Source organism: Mobula birostris, chromosome 1 (genome assembly GCF_030028105.1).
Source record: "Mobula birostris isolate sMobBir1 chromosome 1, sMobBir1.hap1, whole genome shotgun sequence".
Classification (NCBI taxonomy): domain Eukaryota; kingdom Metazoa; phylum Chordata; class Chondrichthyes; order Myliobatiformes; family Myliobatidae; genus Mobula; species Mobula birostris.
The window spans coordinates 190,028,777-190,053,381 of record NC_092370.1 but is presented as its reverse complement, the minus strand read 5'-3'; the positions used below and the strand labels follow the sequence as shown (position 1 = coordinate 190,053,381).

General features: G+C 39.1%; 1 protein-coding gene across 7 annotated transcripts in view; it reads right to left on the bottom strand.

The window, feature by feature from the left end:
• Positions 1-24,605, bottom strand: part of mbip (MAP3K12 binding inhibitory protein 1) — a 42,448-nt gene that overhangs the window by 4,830 nt on the left and 13,013 nt on the right. For 4 of the 7 annotated variants that reach the window (XR_011887127.1, XR_011887120.1, XR_011887125.1 and 1 more), the window contains 4 exons: positions 23,310-23,407; positions 20,358-20,399; positions 19,556-19,667; positions 725-916 (listed from right to left, as the gene is read on the bottom strand). Coding sequence is in view for 2 of the 7 variants with exons in the window: in XM_072267582.1 (XP_072123683.1) it covers positions 19,557-19,667; positions 20,358-20,399; positions 23,310-23,407 (251 nt within the window). In the remaining 5 variants the exon portion in view is untranslated. Of the gene's footprint in view, positions 1-724; positions 917-10,965; positions 11,019-19,287; positions 19,668-20,357; positions 20,400-23,309; positions 23,408-24,605 lie in introns of those variants that run through there. The other 3 variants (XR_011887123.1, XM_072267582.1, XM_072267574.1) reach the window with 3 other exon arrangements.

The following is a 24,605-nucleotide window of genomic DNA, read 5'->3' as shown; positions in this document are numbered from 1 at the left end:
TCCACTTCTCACTTTAAAGCTATGCCCTCTAGTGTTTGACATTTCAACCCTGAGAAAAAGATTCTAACTCTACCGTATCAATGCCTTTCATAATTTTACAAACTTCAGGTCTTCCTCAGCCTCTAACCCTCCAGATATGGTTGCAACATGACTTCTTGACTCACTCAGTGTCCTGACCAGTGAAGGTAAACATACCATTTGCCTTCTTTATCATTCTATCAATTGGCAAGGCTACCTACAGTGGGCTTTAGACTTAGAACATATAACATAGAACACAGAAGTGTACAGCACAGGAACAGCCCTTTTGGCCCACAATGTTGTGCCGAACTGGCCAAAAAGCAAATAAAAAACTCCCAAACACTAATCCTTCTTCCTACACCATGTCCATATCCTACGTCTTCCTTACATCCATGTGCCTATCCTAACGTCTCTTAACAGCCTCTAACGTATTTGCTTCCACCACCATACCAGGCAGCACATTCCAGGCATCAATGTCTCTCTGAGTAAAAAACTTACTCCTTATATCCCTCTCACCTTCAATGCATGCCCTCTGGCATTAGACATTTAATCTTACCCCAAGGTCAGAAGTTAAAACCCAACTCTCAACGAATACTATTGGAAATAATTTCTGCATAAGTATAGGATGTTTCTTTCTCCTCTCAACAGATAAGGTCAACCAAAACCACAAGCAATTGCAAACATCTTCAAGAACGGAGACAAGTACCATTGTAGCAATGTAGAAATCCAATCCATCTTGAGGAGGTGACCAGGGTAATCAATGAAGATAGAGAAGTAGATATTGTCCATATGGATGTTAGTAAGTCTTTGGTGAGATGCTTCATGATAGGCTCAACTAGAAGATGAAAATGCATGGGATCCATCGTCATTTTGTTGTTTAGATTCAGATGAGGCTTGTCTGTAGAAGAGAAAGACTATAAGACCATAAGACATAGGATCAGAATTAGGCCATTTAGCCCATTGTGTCTGCTCCGTTAATCCATCATGGCTGATCCATTTCCCTCTCAGCCCTATTTTCCTGCCTTCTACCCATAACTTTTCACACTCTAATCAAGATCCTATCAACCTCTGCCTTAAATGCACCCAGTGATCTAGCCTCCACAGCCGCTTGTGGCAATGAATTCCACATATTTACTCCCCTCTGGCTAAAAAAGTTTCTCCTTATGTCCGTTCTAAATGGACATCCCAACACAGACCCCTGTGGTACACCACTAGTTATTGGCAGCCAATACAAAGAGGATTCCCTTAATCCCATTGTTTGCCTCCTACCAATAAGTCAATGGGCTACCCATTCTAGTACCTTTCCTGTAATATTCTGGGCTCTTGTTTAGCAACCTCATGTGCAGCACCTTGTCTAAGGCCTTCTGAAAATCAAAGTACACAACAGCCACCAATTTTCCTTTGTCTATCCTATTTGTTATTTCTTCAAATAATTCCAACAAATTTGTCAGGCAAGATTTTCCCTTAAGGAAACCATACTCAGTTTGTCCTATTTTATCATGTGCCTCTAAGTTCCCCAAAACCGTGTCTTTAACAATTGATTCCAACACCTTTCTAACCACTGAGGTCAGACCAAATGGCCTATAATTTCCTTTCCTTGGAGAGTGGAGTGACATTTGCAGTTTTCCAGAACCATTCCAGAATCTAGTGATTCTTGAAAGGTCATTACTAATGCCTTCACAATCTCTTCAGCTGCCTCTTTCAGAACCCTGGGATGTAATTCACCAGGTCCAGGTGACCTATCTTCGGACCTTTCAGTTTCCCAAACATCAAAATCTCTCCAGTAATAGCAACTACACTTACTTCTGCCTTTTGACACCCTTGAACTTCCAACATATTACTAGTGTCTTCCACAGTGAAGGCAGATGCAAAATACTTATTCAGTTTGTCTGTCATTTCCTTGCCCCCCCCCCCCCCACCATTACTATCTCTCTAGTGTCATTTTCCAGCGGTCCTGGGATCACCTGGACAATACTAACACCTATGTCACGATGCTGTTTATTGACTACAGCTCAGCTTTAAACACAATCATTCCTACAGTTCTGATTGAAAAGTTCCAAAACCAGGGTTTCCGTACCTCTCTCTGCAACTGGATCCTCGATTTCCTAACCGGAAGACCACAATCTGTTCGGATCAGAAATAACATCTCTACCTCACTGACCATCAACACTGGCACACCTCAGGGGTGTGTGCATAGCCCGCTGCTCTACTCTCACTACACCCATGACTGTGCAGCTAAGCACAGCTCAAGTACCATCTATAAATTTGCTGATGACACAACCATTGTTCACAGAACTTCAACTGGTAACAATAGGGAGTACAGGAGTGAGATATATCAGCTAGTAGTGTCGCAGAAACAACTTTGCATTCAACGTTAATAAAACCAAAGAACTGATTGTGGACTTCAAAAAGGTTAAGATGAGGGAACACATACCAGTCTGTATAGAGGGCTCAGGAGTGAAGAGAGTGAGCAATCTCACATTTCTGGATGTCAACATCTCTGAGGGATCTATCCTGGGCCCATCAATACAGCTACAAGTAAGGCATGACAGCAGCTAAATTTCTTTAGGATATTGAAGAGATTTGGTATTTCACCAAAGACACTTAAAAGTCTCTATAGGTGTACCATGGAGAGCATTATAACTGGCTGCATCACCATCTGGTATAGGGGATTGGGGGGGAGGGTGCATCAGCTACTGCACAAGATTGAAATAAGCTGCAGAGACTTATAAACTTAGTCAGCTCCACCATGGGCACTGGCCTCCACAGTGTCCAGGACATCTTCATGAAGCCATGCCTCCAACAGGCAGTAGCCATCATTAAGGACCCCCATCACCTAGGACATGCCCTGTTCTCATTTCTCCCACCAGGAATTAGGCACAGGAGTCTGAAGGCACACACTCAACAATTCAGGAACAGCTTCTTCCCCTCTCTCATCAGATTACTGAATGGACATTTAACCCATGAACACTACCTTACGATTTTGTTTTTGTATTACTTATACATACTTGGTTCCTTAGGGTTGTTAGAGTCAGAGGTGGTAATGGGGACATGCTCCCACTACCTATTAAATGCTCCCAATGGCATGCGCCTCAAATAGCCCCTAACAACCAAGTCCAGCTCCTGGCCTGTACATGTGGCTTAGCTACTAAGCCCAGCAGAACCGTTTCTACTGATAGGGGAAGGGGCAAAGGTAGGTTAGTAGCACCTTAAAACCAGTCGCTGGTCAGCCATGGTTGGCAGCTCATCTAGCAGAAGGAAAATTCTGATCTCAAACCTCTACTGCCTTACAGCAATGAGGAAGGCTTTGGAAGTAAACCCCAAAGAGCTGGAGTTCTTAAGGCAGTCCCTACATTGAGTTGTAGGCAACTGGCAAAATCCTGTGTCGCTGTATCGGTCTCTGCTGTAACTTTGGGTTCATCAGCTGCGTGCAGATGGGGAGCTTGCTACATGGACAACAGCTTGCTCTCCATATTGTACTGCCCAGACTTTCATATCTAGACAGCTAGAATACAATATCCATGGTCAACTCCGACCGACAGAGGCCCTCACCATTCACGTATATATTCTTACTATAATTCAGTTTTTTTTCTATTATTATGTATTGCACTGTACTGCTGCTGCAAAGACAACAAATTAAAGATACATGCTGGTGAAATTAAACCTGATACTGATTCTGATTCCAATATCTACTCTTGCCTCTCTTGTACTCTGGTATCATTTTTGATATTATTGGTGAGCATACCTTCATATTTCATCTTTTCCCCTCGTGTGTTTTTTTAGTTGCCTTGATTTTTAAAAGTTTTCCAATGCTGTAACTTCCCACTAATTCTTGCACTTTTAAATGCCCTCTCTTTTGTATATTATGTTAGCTTTGACTTCCATTGTCAGGCATGATTGGTTTTCCTGTCTTTAGAATACTTCCAGTGTTCGAAAGGTCTTATTCTGGCTGGAGGTCCATGATGTTGTCTGCGATAATGTCTGATAGTGGTGTTTCACAAGTGTTCTGCAGTGATCTGTACTGGGACCTCCAATGTTTGTGATCCATATGAATGACTTGTATTAAAATATAATGACTGGGTTAATCATTTTGCTGATGACACAAAGATTGGTGGCATTGTGGATAGCTTGGGAGGTTGCCAAAGGGTACATTGGGATACAAGTCAGTTGCAGACATGGGTGGAGAAATAGCAGATAAGGTTTCATTTGGACAATTGTGAGGTGTTGCACTTTGGAAAGTCAAATGTAAATGAAAAGCATGTAGTTAATGGCAGGACCACTAACAGTATTGATGTAGAGGGATCCAAGTCTATGGCTGCTTGAAAGTGGCTACACAAGTTGATAAAGATGGTAAAGAAGGCATATAGCATGCTTGCCTTATTAGTCGAGTTCAGGAGTTAGGAAGTTATGTTACAGCTTTATAAAACTGTGCTTTTGCCACATCTGAAATATTACATACAATTCTGGTTGCTTCTTTCTGGAAGACTGTGGAGCCTATGGGAGGGTTCAGAAGAGGTTTACAAAGATGCTATAAGGAGAGATTGGACAAACCAAGATTGTTTTCTCTGGAGTGGCAGAGAGTGAGGGGAGACCTTATATATGTTATAAAAATATAAGTTGCATAGATAGAGTAGCCAGCAGTGTATTTTTCCCCAGAGTCAAAATGTTTAATACTAGAGGGGAAAGTGCAAAGGAACCATGCGGTGCTATTTTTTTTTAAACACACACACACACACACACACACACACAGGGGTGAATACCTGGAATGCAGTACCAGGAGTGGTGCTGAAGGTAGATACAACAAAAGAATGAAAGGTAATGAAGATGTGCAGACGAGAGGGATTAGATGTCATTAGTTTAATTCATATGGTAAAACATCATGGGCTGAAGGGCCTGTTCCTGTACTATACTCTTCATAGAGAACTATGGACATATTCTCTGCCGTATAACAAATCGACACAAAATTAGGAGAACATTGCCAACCTCTGTTCCTGATTTTTTCTGAGCTCACATTTGACTGTGTCAATTGAGAGGGATAATGGAAATCCTCAAATACATAATTCCATATCTACTACTACTGTTACACAATGACATCTGAATTAGGATTTTAACAATCCATAATTCCATGGCTGAGCATAATCCTTACTTTGCTAAAAGGGTCATGTCAAAAGGGTCAACCCTAATTCAAAGGATGTGCAAGAAGCGACACCAGAAATTCCTGAAAATGAAGTGACAAAGCTGTAAAAAAGCCAACACACATAATAATCAGTGAAAATTACATGCAATAGGCACCAAGGTATGCACGCCAAAATCAACAGACTAAACCAATCACCTCCTTCTGGTTCACCATCTCCTTTCCTTTATCCTACGGTCTATCGTCCTTTCCTTTCAGATTCATTTGCTTCTTTCATGTATCATCTTAGCTTCTAACATCATTCCCTTTCATCTTCCCCACCCAAATACATTTCTCCACTCTCCGGGACTCACCCATCATCTGCCAGCTTGTGCTCCTCACCTTCCCCCTAACTTTTTACTCTGACTTGTGCCCCCTTCATTTCTAGTCCTGATGAAGGGTCTTGGCCCAAAATATGGACTGTTCATTTCCCTCTATAGATGCTGCCTGACCTGTGTTGCTTCAGACTAAATCAATGATCTTTAGGCCTGGCGTATCTGAGAGTGCAGCCAGAGCAGAGGCCATTCTTCAAACAAATTTTATTTAAGCCTTACAATATCAAGAAGCAGCTGAAAGAGAATCACTAAAAAAGTCATGGGATGAAATTATTCGACTGAAATCATGAACACCAGAAATATCCACACCTCTAGTCAAGCTGTTCCATTGTAATTATAACAAAGGCCAACAATATGGAGACACAGTCCAAATGAAATCTCATCTCGAAACATTGACTGTCTATTTCCCTCAATGCTGCCTGACCTACTGAGTTCCTCCAACTGCTTGTTTTTAGCCAACATGTCCTTTTCAAAATAGGCAGAAGAAACCTAATCAACTTAATTACTCCTTATCAATCGATTCTTGCTCATTGGCTAACAAACAGCAATTTTACCAATAGCCTGCTCAGCATCATCCAGCTTAGATTTAGCCAGGACAACTTGGTCCCCAATCTCATCACAGTATTAACCCAAACAGATTTAAAAATTGAATTCCAGAGGTCAACTGAGGTGAGAGTAATTATCTTTGACATGAAGATAGCATATGATGGAGCATGGTGTCAAGCAGCCCTGTTAAAACTGAAGTCAATGGGCGTCAAAGAATAAGACCACAAGACCATAAGACATAAGAGTGCATAATTATGCCATTCAGCCCATTAAGTCCGCTCCGCCAGTTCAACATGGCTGATCTTGGATCCTACTTAACCCCATACACCTGCCTTCTTGCCATATCCTTTGATGCCCTGACCAATCAGGAAACTGTTAACTTCTGCTTTAAATATAAACACTTGGCCTCCACCACAGTCTGTGGCAGAGCATTCCACAGATTCACTATTCTCTGGCTAAAAAAAAACCTCCTTACCTCTGTTTTAAATGGTCGCCACTCAATTTTGAGGCTGTGCCCTCTAGTTCTGGATACCCCCACCATAAGAAATAGGCTCTTGACATCCACCTTATCTAGTCCTTTCAACATTTGGTAGGTTTCAATGAGATCCCCACACATTCTTCTAAATTCCAGTGAGTACGGGCCCAAAGCTGCCAAACACTCCTCATATATTGACCCCTTCATTCCCGGAATCATCCTTGAGAACCTCCTCTGGACTCTCTCCAATGACAACACATCCTTTCAGAGATATGGGGCTCAAAACTGTTGACAATACTCCAAGTGTGGCCTGACCAGTGTCTTGTAAAGCCTTAGCATTATCTCCTAGCTTATATATTCTATTTCCCTTGAAATAAATGCCAATATTACATTTGCCTTCCTTACCACAGACTCAACCTGTAAATTAATCTTCTGCAAGTCCTGTAGGAGGACTCCTAAGTTTCTTTGCATCTCTGCTGTTTGAATTTTCTCCCCATTTAGATAATAATCTGCACTATTGTTCCTTTTACCAAAATGCATTATCATACGTGCTTCCTCAGCACAAGCTACCCCTCCATCTATCTTTACATCATCTGCAAACTTAGCAACAAAGCCATCAATTCTATTATCTAAATCACTGACAAATAATGTAAAAAGTAGCAGTCCTAATTCTGACCCCTGAGGAACACCAGTAGTCACTGGCAGCCAACCAGAAAAGGCCCCTTTATTCCCACTCGCTGCCTTCTGCCTGTCATCCATTTCTCTATCGATGCCAGTATCTTTACCTCAAACCTCACACCTCAGCTACTATTTGGAGGTCTATATATGATTCCCATAATGGTTCTTTTTTACTCTAGCAGTTTCTTAACTACACCCATAAAGATTCAACATTCTCTGACCCCATGTTACCTCTTCTCCATTGGTGGTGCCTACTGGCTGGCACCAGGTCAATCATCTCGCTCCAGGACATTCATAAAGAAGTGTGATGGAATTCTCTTCTTTTACAAGGAATTGCACAGGTATAACAACTCTGAAGACATTCAACACCATTCAGGACAAAATAGCCCATTCTTTTCACTCATCCGCCATCCTAAACATTCATTTGCTCCATTATCCATTACACTTGCATAGTACAAGGGAGTTATCTCCATTATACAAGACCAATCCAACAGCACCTGTCATCTCCCTCCCCTTACTCAATCTCTGTGTCTCCATCTCTGGAACCAAACTGTCGACTGACATCTTTTATAAACCTACCAATTTCCATGGCTATCTTGACTACACCACTTCCCATCCTGTCTCCTGTAAAAATGCTATTTCTAATCCTCAGTTCCTATGTCTCTGCTGCACCTGTTCCCAGGATGCAGCTTTTCTTTCCAGATCAGAGAGGTCCTATTTATTTCTTCAGAGAACATGGTTTCCCTCAATCTACCATTGATGCTGCCCTCACCCGTACCTCCTTCATTTCCTGAACATCCGCACTTACCCCATCTTCCCACCGCCTTAACAGTAATAGGGTTCCTCTTGTTCTTACCCAGCATGAACCTCCACGTCCAACACTTCATCTTCTGCAACTTCTGCTATCTCTAAAGGGATCCTACCACCAAACATATCTTTACCTCCATCCCCTCTGCTTTCTGTAGGGATTATTCCCTGCATGATTCCCTTGTCCATTTCTTCCTTCCCATTAATCTCCCTCCCGGCACTTATCCCTGCAAGCAGCTGAAGTGCTACACCTGCCCATTTACCTCCTCCTCACCTCCATTCAGGGCCCAAACAGGCCTTCCAGGTGAGGCAACATTTCACCTGTGAATCAGCTGATAGTGTCTACTGTGTCCAGTGCTCCCGATGTTGCCTCTACATTGACGAGACCCATCATAAATTGGGGGACATGACTTGCTCCACACAAAGCCATGCTGACTTCCTAACTAGGTCATCGTTTTCCAAATGTTCATAAATCTGATCCCTATGAATTCTGTCCAATAGTTTCCTCATCATTGATGTAACACTCACTGATCTACCGCATAGCTTCCAGGATAATCTTTATTTCTGTTCTTGAAAAATGGAACATAAGCTAACCTCCAGTCTGCTGGGACATTACCTGCAGCTAGATGTTACAAAGATCTTGGTAATGACTCCAGCAATCTCATCTCTTGCCTCCCTCGGAGTACATCCCATCAGTCCCTGGGGACTTATTTACCTTAATGCTTTTAAGAGACCCAACAGAACCTCTTTCTTTATCTCAAAGTGCCTTAGCATTTAGTAGTCATTATCTTCCACAGCCTTCTTTTTGGTAAACACCAATGCAAACTACTCACTCAGAGCATCATCCATATCCTCTGCTTCCAAAAATATGTCCCTCCCTTTATCCTTCAGTGGTCCTATCCTCGCACTAGTTATTTTGATGCTTATATAGAATGCCTTTATCACACTTAACAAGTTGCACATCATATAGAAATGTAAACTGTTCCAAGAAAATAGTTTGTCGAAAGACTCTACCATATCTACATCTTCTGTACTATTTTTCATCACATAATGTACCATGTTTCTTCAGTCAGCAGCTACACAGTATTTTCTTTATCATTCTTTTGTTGGTCATCTTTTCCATGCATGTCTTTGCTGCTCTTTACTTGTTCCAACCCAGTCAGTTAGCACTACAAATTTACTTGTTTTAATTTCAAATATTCTAAGTTTAAATTATTGCCTTCTGCATCCAGCTACAATTTTTATTTCCTGCATGCCTACTACACACTATTTATTTCCAACTGACACTGAAATTATTCAGGTACTTTCAACTAAAACTAATCCAGAAGAAATGGAAAAACACCACTCTTAATCTATCCAACATTATAGCCAATACATAACAAACTATTCCACAATCTACTTTGCTGAGCAAATCTTCTAACCCCCAACACATTGCATGAGACAATTATTAATAATATGCAATTCTATTGTCTGAGGTGACAAGGTTGGATACCTTGAATAAATACTGCAGTTTTATCATGCATTACCTCTATTAAAATGATATACTAGAGCTTTGGTCCAGGGTTTGAAAGAGTCTGATTACTGACCAAATTTGTAATTACTGTTTATTTATGTTGTGTTAGCCACTTTATAATGTCTATTGAAATCCCACTATTTAGGGGATGATACTCTTTTTTAATATAATTGGAAAATAATGAATGTCCTCGCAACACTTTTTATGTGAGCAACAAGCCCCACAATGACCTATCGCCCATCGTATGCGCGAGTAATAAATAACAAAGAAGGTGCTTGACAACTCAAGACATCAAGTGTGAATTTCAGTAGTTCAGTAGTCTTGAGGGAGAAAAAGAAGTCACTCAGTGGGCACTTAATTAATATTTGTCAGTAGTTATCAATTTGATTCTCTAGGAGATATTTAGAGGGAAATATGTAAGCTATTTGCAGTTGGCACTTTCATTCTTGGTACAATAAAATGGCTAAAATAATCCTTAGTTGCACTTCACATCTCTCAGGCTAAGTATAGATGTGAATAGAACAGCAGAAGGGGGCACAGTGTTCGAGACTAGCAAGGGTAAAATTTCATAGATTACTCCAGTCTCCCACTCTCAACAGTCACTTCTTGTGCTTATTGCTGTGACAGTGACAAGTATTCTCTAAACTGGACACTTGAGTACAAACATGATCTGCAACTTAAACCTAGCAGAGCTACTCGGAGCTGGCTGCTGTTTGAACTGAAACTTGCCTACAAATCAAAGACGGTCTTGTGAAAGTGGTAAACACAAAAGAATGAAGATTCAGGACGGCTAATGCATCATTTTTATGACGCAGTGTGGCTAATGTGGTTCGATGAGTGTCTCATCAGTATCCTCATCATGATCACACTACTGTGCCGTGGTATGTGCCCTGACTTGATTGTAATTGCTTGAATCTGTTCCTGCTGCTCAGAAGCACAGACCAATATGCAATAAAACAGCAAGAGTTCAAGGTTAACTCTCTGAGCACTGAGGCAACATACATCACTAAAAAGGCTCTTTATAAAGTTTCAGTACAATATTAACATAATTTTGTTCAAGAATGAAGTAGGTGCCGGATATCCATCTTTCAACAATATTTTAGTGATGACTGTATCAAAAACACATCTGTTTTTTTTTACTGGCTCATGAAATTAGTTTTGTAACTTTGTACTTAAAATTAAATCCACTAATGAGCAATTTGAAGTTCAAGCTCTGAAATAACAAAAAATACAATCAAAATAATTCTGAGAAACTGTGTCTGAAACAGAACTGTCACAGATCTTTTCAAAAGATCTGTGAAACAAATTCACAACAATCCAACTGATGTAGACCTCTCATTACTATCGTAAACTCTGTAATTCCAAATCATAAACCTGCAAAGCCTAAGTAGTAGAGTGAAGAGCATCCAATGAGACTTACATGCTCTTTATTCATTGCCCATAATGATGCAGGAATGGATGCCATGCTGAAAGCTGCAAAAGACATTAAGAGCTTAACAAGTTAAATAAAGAAAATAAATCATTTTTATCTTGTAAAGGACTTCTTTTCATGAAATTGTAGCAGTTAAATAATGAAAATCTTTTGCTCAATAGGTGGTCTTTTTATATTCCTGAGCTTTAACAATCAGCAAAACCAGGCCACCATGAATGTGTCAGAATCTAATGTTCTAAAGCAGGCAAAGACCATTCACTTTCTTTTGTTAATTGTTAGTTTCTGCAATGTCAGGTATTGTTCAAATCACAAATGTGGGAACATTCTTATTTGACATTTTTCTATAAATAGATGCTGACTGAGAATGACCAGTCAGTGAGACATCTTGTCAGAACCAGGGGGGATCTCACTGATGAAAAATGAGGCCACTAACCTATGTTGAATGAATAGCAGTTAATAGCTACAAAACGCAAAAAGAAATTGGGAAATTGTAGATTGTTAAATGACAAATTATTTAACACTTATGACTACAGCCTTGGTAATAAAAGGGTTATTTAAAGGTGAAGTTCAAGCATTCTTTTTACTCTACCAAATAATGAGCATTCCTAACAGAATGGAAATACTTTTAAGCTGCTTAAATTTTTGCCTATTTCTTGTAGCTAATGTGATACACTAAGTTACTCTTCCATATCTCAATATATTGCTTTTTGGTCCTTACTGTTTTGCAGACATTCTGGAAATCATGAGTCAAGTTTCCATTAACTGTAACTAATAATGCTAAGAGCAGCAACAGTCACTCGACCAATCTTATGATGATCATTCAGTAGGTATGCATTCCCTATTTTGGAGGCCTAATAGTACAAATTAAACTTAAAACTTCGTGAAAACATTATAAAGAAAATGAAGTATATAGGCCACCTGTGGTTTTATAGCTGGAAGGTGGTGGTGTTAGGCAATATACTCAAGAGAACTTATAAGAAAGGAAGGGGTGAGTTCATTGCATAGTCAGTGTTAGTTAAGGACATTAGCACTTTAATATTTAACTTTTCTCTATTTTGGGAAAAGCCATAACAAACCCATGTATGACATAAGATTTCAAAAAGCAGCAAAGGCTTAAAGGGCTGGAAATGTGGTCACTACATGATATGAAATAAGTCAAAAATAAAAAAGGTATGGGATCTGTCAGCTATTCATTTCCGAAAGTTGACCATCTCTTGAAAGCCATGCAGCCTTCCAAGTGTGGGTCACTATTTTTAATACTCACGCCAATACCCAAGGCCATTTGAAAAACTATGTATAAAATCCAAGTGTTTTTATCAATTGCCTAGCTATTCATATCTTTCTCCTTGTCCTCAGATTATGAATATTCCCTACTTTCTTTGAAGGACATATTTCTTAGTTCATGCTCACTAATACTGTACTTTAGAGCCAGAGCTTCATCCTAGCATTCTCCAAGATTATGTGCACATCTCTGTTGGTAACAAGAGCTGAATCTTGGAATGGAAAACCTTAGGTGGTATGGGAAACAATCTCAACAGTGATTGATTTAATTTGGTCACTGGTACCAGGCTATTGGTCTTTGGTCCAGACCAGCATATGATTGGTCCCAGGAACTTTGAATGTAGCCTAGAGACAGTTGGTACATTGGGTGAATTCAAACCTTATCTGTAGTCTGCAGCTGTAGTATCCGCAATACTCCTTCATGGTGGTATCATTGCCTACTGCTCATCTTAAGATGCTTGAGCTATACTATGGATTCATAGTCACACAGCCACATCCACACAGCTTCTGCTGCTTTTACAGTAAAATGTGAATGAAACTTTGGTAATCTTGGTTCCAGGCACGAGACCACAACATCTCAGGCAGCTCTGCCGTTTTCCCAGGACTCTGAGCCCAGGCTTCATGGGCGTTCACATTAATCCCTCTCCAGTGAACTAACACTTTGTAGGAAGCAGTTTACTTGTAGTTCCCTTCTGAATCTGACAAAATAATACCCAAAATGGTTTACTGATTTCAGTGAGTGAGCATGAAAAACGAATTCCATTTTGCTTCTGACAATCGTAAACCTGAGGTTTGAGGTAATTATCGGTGCTAAATCACCGGCAAAGTTCTCCCTTTGTTCAACAGGTTTTCTTTTAATTACTTTGAAATTGATGTTAGTTTGTCAGTTAAACAATATGGCAAGGCAGACTCTGTAACTACCTAAATTCTACTTAATCAATATATTGACTTCAACAGGATTTCAGACCACAGTGTTATGTTGGGCACATTAATAGAGTTTGTACACACTGATGTTCTATAGGTCAGTGAATATCTGACAAATTCTTTTAATTTATTCCATTCTACCACCTTCTCTCTCCTGAACAATAACCACTGCCATGTCATAGGTTTTGTCTAATTGCACATATTCTTATTTTAGTAACAACCAAACACTAAATACTCTTCACACAGAAACCAATTGTCTTTAGCCAGCTCACTCCAGCCAGAATGCCCTATCACTTCATTGCTAAAGGCTGAATTCTGCAAAGTCCCCCTTACTTAAAAATAACTGAACTGTGTGCACAAAGTATCAGGATACAGTAGTATTTTGACTGCAAATACCTCAAAAATCTGAGAAATGATAGTGAAATATATTCTGTAAATTAACATTCATGTAAAATACTCCTATATGGATATGCATATATATTTTAGGCATGAGCTATTGGACCTTGTCTGAACACAAATTAACAGGGCTTTCCGGTAAGTTCAGGAAACTTCCTTCATACAGTCAGGTTGGCTTTCTTTCTCTTTCCTCCTACTTCTTCAAGGCTCTATTTTGACAGACAACGTGTAAGATAGAGCAGCCGACAATGTCTAGGAGACCATGGCTTGCTTTACCAGAGCACACTATAGTTGCTAACTGTCACATTCTCTGTGGACAATTTTTCCACTTTGTTTGCAAGTCTCATGCTTAACCTGCCTCATTCACTAATGCTTTGTTCACTATTTCTTTTGCTTGGCCACGTTGTGCAATGCATTGTGGGGTAAACTAATCATTTCATAGGGCTCCTACATGTGGGAGTTATTTAAGAAATGGAGTGTGCAAATTAACCAAAGTTGTTGAATTGTAAGCACCAGTTAATCACTTTACTATTCTTAAAATGAAAATAAAAGCTGCCAAGTAAAATCTGGTGAGATTGTTAACACTTCATATAGTTATTTCATTTCATGCAACTTAGAAATATTTCACAGTATAACATTATTTTTATTCAGATCTTAAATAAATCCATACTTTGCTTTTTCATTTAGTTTGAGATCCCTGAAGATAATGTTTACCTCCATCCATATAACACAGCTGCTGCAGACACTTCCACAACTATAGCTCAAACTTACCAACTGAACACTTTTCAGAGATTGTTTGCAGCTACTTTTTGAATGATAAGGTCTGTTACTAAACTCATAGGTTTTTTCTAGCTCCATAAACTTATAATATATATAAATACACACATACACACACAGTATATTCCTTATGTATAAAATAATAACATTTTTGTTCAATTTTTTCATTTTTCTTAGATTGCTGTCTTTTCCCTCATTCTGTCAATTCTGATGAATAAAGTCAAATGCACTGGTAAATTAATTTCTCAATCCTAGAGAAAAAGTCTTTGAAAGAAATATATTCATCTTACAGCTTCAGGCCATGCTAAGGTACTTTAGAATTAATTACGTACTTTTTAGGTGTCCCTGTTCCAATAAAAAAAAAGCTGCAAAAAATTATGATGAACATAGTAACAATCACATTTTATCATTTATCATTGAGGAATTATTTTCCAGCACACCAGCAAGAAGTTCCTGATTTTCTTTGAAATAGAAAAAAAATATGACCAGACTCTGGTTTATAGTTGTTTAACCAGGCTAAAGAGAAGTCACTACTCACAGAGCAGTGCACTGCAGCTTGAGCTTAGCAGTCAAGCACTCAGCTTGAACCTTCGTCCCACACCTTACAAACACAAGAGTACAGCTATCTGAACCATGGCTAACCACTCTAATAGTTCATTAAGAGATGCCTGTATGCCCGTACCTTCTAATTGCTATCCTAATACGCTCACTAAATTACTTCACTGTCTCTGAAAATGAGGTGCTCTCCTGCAGGGGTAGAAATTAATGGGCCTATATTTATCCTTTGATGATATATTTAAGTATGGTGGAAGGGACAAACTATAAACACAAATAATCATGTTTCGTCTGTCTTGCAGGATTTTGAGAGTAACCATTTCTCTATTCAATTTTTTACTACTTTGGTTGACACCTACTTCAAACACTTCTTAAAAAACTGTTTTTCTTAAACTAAAGGTTATTAATAATCCGAGCATCTACCTTCTAACTAACGTATTTTTCATGGAGTGGAATCAGAAAAGAAGTACGACACCGTTATATACATCAAGTGGGGGCAGTACCAATCGATGGTAATAATGATTTTGTATCTTATTACATCTACTAGCAAAAAAAAAGCCAAGAAATTCAATATACTCCAAATGAAGAGAGGGAAAAAAAAATCAAAAGCTTTTTGTCAGCTTGGGCACCAAGCCAACTTCAAAGTCAGACTTCATTTAAATGTTGATAGAAGACTGTAGGCACTTCGTGATAGTAAATGGATTTTTCATGATTGATCCAAATACCAAAGTGATTTATCTGCAGAAATGGTGAAAAACTGTGATACTTTAACCTGAATATTTCTCAGATAAGCACTATCCGTAAATCATCTTTTACAGACAGATTGTGTGCACTGTTTATTTTCTCCATTAGATGCCCAAAGATGCATCCCATTGGGCAAAAGGGATTGGCTTTTAGTGGCAAGAAGCAATACCCATAGAACATATTAAATGATACAGAAAATACACCATTCCTGTTTTATTTCATTCAATTTAAGCAGCTTATTGAAGTGGATAGAAAACATTTGCTCGACAAATACAAAACAAATATTTACTCATTAAATTAGTGCAAAAGAATTATAATATACCTTAATAGTAATCAGGTGATTAATATATAATGTCCAATTAACTTTGTTTTAATAAGGATTGTTCTACAGGTTTCCAGCCACAAGTAATACAAAATCTGCAGATGCTGGAAATCCAAGCAACACACAGAACGCTGGAGAAACTCACAGGCCAGGCCAGGCAGTATCTCTGGAAAAGAGTATTGTCATCTTTCAGGCCGTGACCTTCACCAGGACTGAAGAAAAAAAGATGAGGAGTCAGGAGTTAGAAGATTGGGGGTGGGGGGGGGAGAGGGGTAAGACACAAATGGCAATAGATGAAATGGAGGGGGAGAGGGGTGAAGTAACGAGCTTGGAAGTTGATTGGTAGAAAAGGTACAGGGCTGGAGGAGGAATCTGATAGGAGAGGTCAGAAAGCAATGGAAGAAAGAAAAGGGGGAGATAAGGTGAGAGAGGGAAAAGGGAATGGCAAATGGCGAAGGAGTTCCATTACCGGAAGTTCGAGAAATTGATGATCATGCCATCAGGTTGGAAGCTACCAAGAGAAATACAAGGTACTGCTCCTCCAACCTGAGTGTGGCCTCATCGTGAGATAAGAGGAGGCCATGAACCAACATGTCGGAATGGGAATGGGAAGTGGAATTAAAATGGGGGGTCACCGGGAGACCCTGCTTCTTCTGGCGGACGGAGTGTAGGTGCTCGGCGAAGCTATCTCCCAATTTACATCAAGTCCCACATATATACAGGAGGCCACACCAGGAGCACCGGATGTGACAAATAGCTTTTCTTTCCTCCATTTCCTGACAATATAAACACAAGAGACGCTGCAGACACTGGAAATCTTGAAGAACACATAAAGTGGTGGATGAACTAAGTAAGTCAGGCAACATAAATGGGGACAAATAAACAGCCAATGTATCAGGTCAAGAACCTTCATTAGATTCAGATTCATTTATTTATTTATCAAATGTACATTGAAGCAAACAGTGAAATGCATCGTTTGCAGTTACAACCAACACAACCCAAGCACGTGCTGGGGGCAACCTGCAAAAGTTGCCTCTCGTTCTCAAGCCAACATATATGCTCACTACTTGGCAGAATGCAAGAAGCAATAAAACAGCAAAACAAGCCCCTTTCCTCCTTCCCACACACCCATTCAACACACCTTCAACCTCAGAACAAACTGCCGGGCCTCCAGCCTCCAAGCTTCAGCCATTGGGCTTTGACTTCTGGACTTCTGATCAATCTGTGAACCTTGATCTTTCATAATGAACCCCAGAACAGCTGATGACAGGGCCCTGATCTCCAGGCCTCATTGATTCACCAGTCATCAGAATTGCAGAGAAAGGAGGAAAGAAACCATAATAATCGGGGGAGGAGGAGTACAAACTAGCAAGTGATAGGTGAAACCAGATGAGGAGGGGTGGATGGGTAGGGGGTGGGGGGAACGAAGAAGTTGGGAGGTGATATATGGAAGAACTAAAGGACTGAAGAAGGTATTTGATAGGAGAGGACCAAGAACCACTGAAGAAAGGGGAGAAGGAGGGGCACCAGGGGGAGGTGATGGGCAGGTAAGAAAGAGTGAGAGGGTACCAAAACAGGGAATGGAAGAAGGGGGGGGAGGGGAGAGAAATCAATGTTCACACCATCTGGTTTGAGGCTACCCAGATGGAATGAGGTGTTACTCCTCTAACCTGAATGTGGCCTCATTGTGGCAGTACAGGAGGCTATGAACTGATATGCCGAAATGGGAAAGAGAAGTCTAATTGAAATTGGTGGCCACAGGGAATCCAACATTTTTTGACAGACAGAGTGAAGGTGCTCAGCAAGTGGTCCCCCAATCTGCATCAAGTCGCACCGATGTCGAGGAGGAAACACCAGAAGCATCAGATAAAATAGATGACCCTGACAGACTTGCACGTGAAGTTTCGCCTCATCTAGAAAGACTTTTTGAAGTTCTGGATAATGGTGAGTAAGGTGGTGTAGGCCAGGCATACCACTTGTCTGGATTGCAGGGGTAAGTGCCAGGAGGGAAATCAATTGGGCAGAACAAGTGGACAAGGTTGTCATTAGAGAGTAATCACTACGGAAACCAGGTGGGGAAAGGAGGCAAAGATGTGATTAGTGGTAATATTCTTCCTTCTTCAGCACTTTACCTCTTTCACTTTATCTCCTCTCAGCTTATGACATCATCCACCCCTCCCCAACCAACCCATCTTACCCTGTTTCATTTATCACCCAGCAAGCTTGTACTCCTTCCCCTTCTTATTTTGGCTTCTTCCCCCTTCCTTTGTACTCTTGATGAAGGGTCTTGACCTGAAGTGTCCACTGTTTATTCCCCTCCATAGATGCTACATGACATGCTGAGCTCCACCAGGGCTGTGCATGTTTTGCTCTAATAACATGACTGGGCTCAGAATCAGTATGAATGCAGAATACATGTATGTTGCAAATTCTTTCCAAAAGTATGATCCCACATCACAATACCAGTGTGCATCTGCAATTGTATTTGGTCAATGAACCAGCTTTGCCCCTCACCAACTTCAAAGTCTACACAAAGCAAGCACCAAAGATGTGGAATCTTTAAAGAGGGTGCAGAGGAGATTTACCAAGGTGCTGCCTGGATTAGAGTGTCTTATGAGGTTAGGTTGAGTGAGCAATGTTTTTTCTGTTTGATGCGAAGGAGTGAGAGAGATGACTTGATAGAAGTGTACAAGATAAGAGTTATAAATTGAGTGGACAGCCATCAAAGATGGAAATGGCAAATACAAGGGGGCATATTTTTAAGGTGATTAGAGGAAAGTATAGAGGAATGTCAGAGATAATTTTTTTCCCCCTCACAGAGAGTGGTAGATGCGTGGAATGACATGCCAGTGGTGGTGGCAGAGGTAGAGGTAGGTACAATAGGACTATTTAAAAAACTCTTAAACACATGGATGATAGAAAAATGGAGGACTATGTAGGAGGGAAGGGTTAGAATGACCTTAGAGTAGTTTAAAAGATCACACGACATCGTAGACCAAAGGGTCTGTACTGTGTTATAATGTTCATTGTACTTGAGATGCTTTCTCAGTGCAAGGCCAACTCCTTTACATAAGATATCTTGGGTGGATAGTGTTACACAGAACAATCTGAACAACTGGTTCTAATGTGGTTCATTTAGAGCCAAGTTACTTATCATTTGAACCAAACTCAAGAATGCAGTTCACTATTACCTACTCTGAAACACACAGCCAAAAACATAGGTTCACAATTTCCTAGCAATCAGTGTTATTCTGAACATTTATGTTCAGAAATTACGCAAGGAACGGATTATATATTCAATGCAACCTGCACAGAATAAAAACAAACTTTTATTGTACCAACATTCTACATAAAATTAACACAAATATTTACATGAACACTGGATACCTAAAATGTGCTCTATTCAAATCATTTGGTTCTGATTTGATCTTTTTATCATTAAAGCGACTTAGTATCAACAGTCATGTTTCTATATAATACTTTGTACAAAATAATTTAATACAGTTTAATAGGCAAGCTATTTTCTGAAATAAACACAATAAAAAGGCATCACATTGAATCTAAAACAATAAAATTGACCTTAAGTAGACATCTTGTTTGCTTTCATTGACTGAGCTTGGCCACTTGCTTTCTGCAGTAGCACAGCCTTCAATGCATTAATCTTCTCGTCAATTTCTATTAGGCTGTAGCCCTGAAACATAAACCATTTGAAGTATTTAAATGAGCAATACATTGAAATATGATGTGCCAGGTGGCTTATTGTACATGAAAAAGCAAGGCTAATAGTTCAGACACTCCACAATAATTAACCTTCTCATTTGGAAACCGTCTGATAGAACAAAATTTTTTCCAGGGAAAAATAGCACAACAATAGTACCAGACAACTCTTTATATAATGTGAATTCCAAGTATTTCCTACATAATCTGTGTAGCAAACCAAACTTTATACAGCGGCAAGTGGCAAGTGTCCCAATATTTAACTATGTGTTTCTAGATACAGTAAACCATCTTGCATATCATATTTGGATAATGAAGATCCCATCCTTTCTCTAATTTAAAAACCCAAATTTAACCTCAGCACACCGTTCTGCTAATTACAGCATTTTATGTGCATTCACACACGATAGCAAGTAAAGTTAGCATTAACTAGCACAAGTAATAGAAGAGATTGCAGACTAGGCATTATAAAAATGCACCAGTTAAATATAGCCAATGAAGTCAAGGTTAGCCCCAACTGGACTGCCAAAAGATTGAGGAGGGAGAAGTAACTAATGGAGAGAGAAACTGAAGATCCCTAAAGTAGGAAGTAACACAGATATACAAATATAATCTATATACACTGCACAAGTTAATGAATATGCTAAAACAAAAAACAAAATACCTGCACTGTTTCTTGAACTTTACGCCTTTTATTTGGAAGATTCTAAAGAGGAGAAAGTTTGTTTAAATTTAGTTTCATTAGGAAAACACAAAAAGCTTAATTACAGTGATTGGTAATAAATTAACATTAATTCGAGTCATAAAACTTCCTATTAAAAATTTTCAATTTGCACAAAAGGAAACTAAACATCTCTATTACACAATAAGTTCCATAAATCTCTAAGCATAGTTTATAAGGATCTTGTGAAATGCTAGCAAAAGATTCTCTATATAGTTACCAATAGTAACATGACACTTCACAACTATACACACACCGTATTAACTGTGACTGGTTCAAATAACTGATTAAGGGAATATCTGAACCAGTTAAAAATCTGTTGTGTTTACTTGATAGTCAAAAAAATCAACCTAATTTTTTACATTTCTTTCAAAGCCACAATTCACAAAGCAGAAAGCACAAAAAGCTTTGTTGTTCAGTCGTTAAGTCGAGTCCGAATCTTCGTGACTACATGGCCTCCTGCACACCAAGCCTTCCTGTTGGAAACAGCCTCTCTAAAATCCTCCAAGGTCACATGCATTGTCTGAGTATCATTATCCATCCATCGTAGCCTCTGTTGTCCTCTTCGTCTCTTACCTTCTGTTTTACCTAACATGAGAGTCTTCTCCAAGGAATCCTGTTTTCTTATGATGTGGCCAAAATATTTGAGCTTTTGTCTCATCAGCAAACCTCCTAGTGGGCAGTCTGGCTGTATTCCTTCAAGTACTGACTTGCTGGATCTTCTTCCTGTCTAATGAATACTTTCCTCCAACATCCAAGTTCCAAGGAGCTGATTCTTTTGTGTTCAGCCTTACTAACAGTCCAGCTCTCTCAATCATACATCACAATTGGAAATACTGTTACCTTCTCGTGGTGAAGGGGCTTGTGTACCTCAGTGGCTGGTGCTCTGAGCTACACCATGTAGAGCTACTCAAGATGGACAGGTCTTGACAGAGAGATCAGACTAAATATGGTCCACTGGAGAAGGAAATGGCAACCCACTCCAGTAATTTGCCAAGAAAATCTTATAGATAAAAGTAACCAGATATATCAGAATGACACCAGAAGTCAAGCCCCATAAAAAGTTAGCTGAACTAAATGCTCAGTTTACTTTCAATTCTTAAATGACCATATTATTTCTTCATAAATATTAATACCAGGGGAAGATTACTAAGCTGTATCTACGAGATTTCTCTTAATCAGTGAGGAAGGATGCAGTGCTAGATCTTGTTCCAGAACAAAGCATGCTTTCACAAGACACCATTTCCAGCACAGTATCACAGCATCATCAAGTTCAAAACAAAAATGAAAAGGATAATCTCATTTCCTTTACAGGGAAAATACTGTAAGTTATTAAGGGAATGATAACAGGGCTCTTAGAAAATAATAATATTACACATTAAATTCTAAAAGGGAAATCACGTTTGACAAATAAAAGATTATTTGTTTCAAAACAAAGGAGTATAACTAGCAAAAACAGACAAGGGTGAACTAGTACATGAACTATCAGAAGGCTATTATTAAAGTACTATATATATAGATATGCAGCAAGATTAGAGCAGAGGGGATTATGGGCAATTTTCTGATGGAGTTTGCTAACTGTTTAATGGACAGAAGAATGAAATGAATTATATTAATTACAATAAGTACTAGGAGCCATCTTAAAATGGACTCAGGAACATGAAGGAAATGTGTAAACATGAATTAAAGATGGCATATTGTTGAGAAGGCCGCAGCCAAATGCTTCAATTCTGTTATGAACAAAGTTTTTAATCTGCAAATGTATCTAGGAGTTCTAATTCCTGATGTGGTAAATAGACAGTTGGGTCAGCTTTAACAATGGCAGTGGACACCAGTGCCTCTGCTTCCTCAGAAGGCTAAGGAAAATTCGGCATGCCTCCAGTGACCCTCACCAACTTCTAAAGACGCAGAAATGAAAACATCCAATCCCGATACATCAGTTTTGTATGGCAACTGTGTTGCTTAAGACTGCAAGAAATTGCAGAGCTGTGGAAACAGCTCAGTCCATCAGTAAAACCAATTCCTCCATGGACTCTGTCTACACTTCTCGCTGCTGCAGAGAAGTAGCCAGCATAATCAAAGACACCTCCCACTCCAGACATTCTCTTTTCTCCTTACTTCCAAAAGATAGAAGATATAAAAGCTTGAACACATGCAGCACCAGACTCAAGGATTGTTTCTATCATCGTATTAGAAAACTCTTAAATAGCCCTCTTGTAACGTTAAAGATGAACTCTTGTCCTCACCAGCTACCTCATCACAGCCATTACACATGATTGTTTACCTGAACTGCACTTTCTCTATAATTGTAACACTATATTCTGCACTGTCATTACTTTTCCTTTGTACTACTTTAAAGGATTTGTGTTTTGAATGATCTGCATAGGTTTGCAAAACTAAGTTTATCCACTGTATCTCAATACGTATTACAAACATAAACCAATGCCAATTAGCTTGATTTTGAAATAATTATATAATGTTAACCATAGCAGGACAATCATAAAGATTTCCCATGAACAACAGAAGCAAAGTTGATTAACAAAAGCCACTTCCCCACACATTAATTAATAATATATTTTTGGCACCGCTTTAAATTACATGGTGCTTCAAGCAGTTTAATAATTAACTTAAAAAAAAATTCTGACTTAAATTTAAGAGCAAAGATGACAGACCAAATGAACAATAGAAATGTTTGGTTATTTTCACTTATTCAGATGTTCCTGAGACATTAAATGCAGAATCTTTTAAAGTTTATACTGGAAAATAGATAATTTCACTGAGGGAAAATAAGGGAAATGGAGAAAAGAGGTAACACTTTCCAACCCTTTTCAACCCTGTATTTAACTTTTTAAAAAATGTCTGATTTAAGAACACACAGGTTAGTAAAAAACCTACCACATGTTGAAAATATTCTGGAGAAAGACCTTCCAAATGAAGAATTCTATCTTCAAGTTTTTTGATCCTTTGGTAAACATCCATTGGAACTGGACCACCTGTACTTAATCAAGCGATCTTACATTAGTTAAGTATTTTATTTAACATTAGATGCTAACTCTTTTCTAAAAATATATTAAAAAAATCAAACTCTAACCAACAATGGAATTGAAAGTTCAACTCGAGGAACTGCATCAATCTTCATCATCATTAGAACAAAACAAACAAAAGAATCATTTTGCATACATTTAAATTTCGGATTCTTCAGCAGATAGTGTATTCGCGCTTTATTGTTTTACAACACTGAATCACAGTGGATTTAATTTGGCTTTTTTGACACTGATCAAGAGAAAAAGATTCTTTAGTGTCAAACTGAAAAAAGATTTCTGCAAAGTGAATTAATTACAAATATAAAATGCAAAATAATTGATTGCATAAGTATTCACCCCCTTTAATATGACACTGGTGCAGCCAACTGGTTTTACAAGTCACATAATTAGTTAAATGGAGATCACTTGTGTGCAGTAAAAGTATTTCAATTGACTGTAATAAAAATACCCCTATACCTGGAAGGTCCAACTGCTGGTGAGTCAGTATCCTGGCAAAAACTACACCATGAAGACAAAAGAACACCAAGCAATTCCACAAAAAGGTTACTGAAAAGCATAAGTCAGGAGATGGATACAAGAAAATTTCCAAGTCCTTGGAGTACAGTTAAGTCAATCAAGAAATGGAATGAATATAGGCGTAGCTGTAAACCTGCTTAGGGCAGACTGTCCTCAAAAACTGAGTGACTGTGCAAGAAAGGGACCACTGAGAGAGGCCACCAAGAGGCCTATGACAAGTCTAGAGGAGTTACAAGCTTCAGTGGCTAAGATGGGAGAGACTGCACCTACAACAACTGTTGCCTGGATGCTTCATCAGTTGCAGCTTTATGGGAAAACCACTGTTGAAAAGAACTCATATGAAATCTTGGCTAGAGTTTTCCAGAAAGCATATGGGAGACTCTGAAGTCAGCTGGAAGAAGGTTCTATGGCTTGATGAAACCAAAATTGAGCTTTTTGGCCAGACTAAAGGCTATGTTTGGCATAAGCCAAACACCACACATCATCAAAAACACACCATCCCTACTGTGAAACAAGGTGGTGGCTGCATCATGCTGTGGGGATGCTTCACTACAGCAGGCCCTGGAAGGATTGTGAAAGTAGAGGGTAAAATGAATGCAGCAAAATACAGGGAAATCCTGGAAGGAAACCT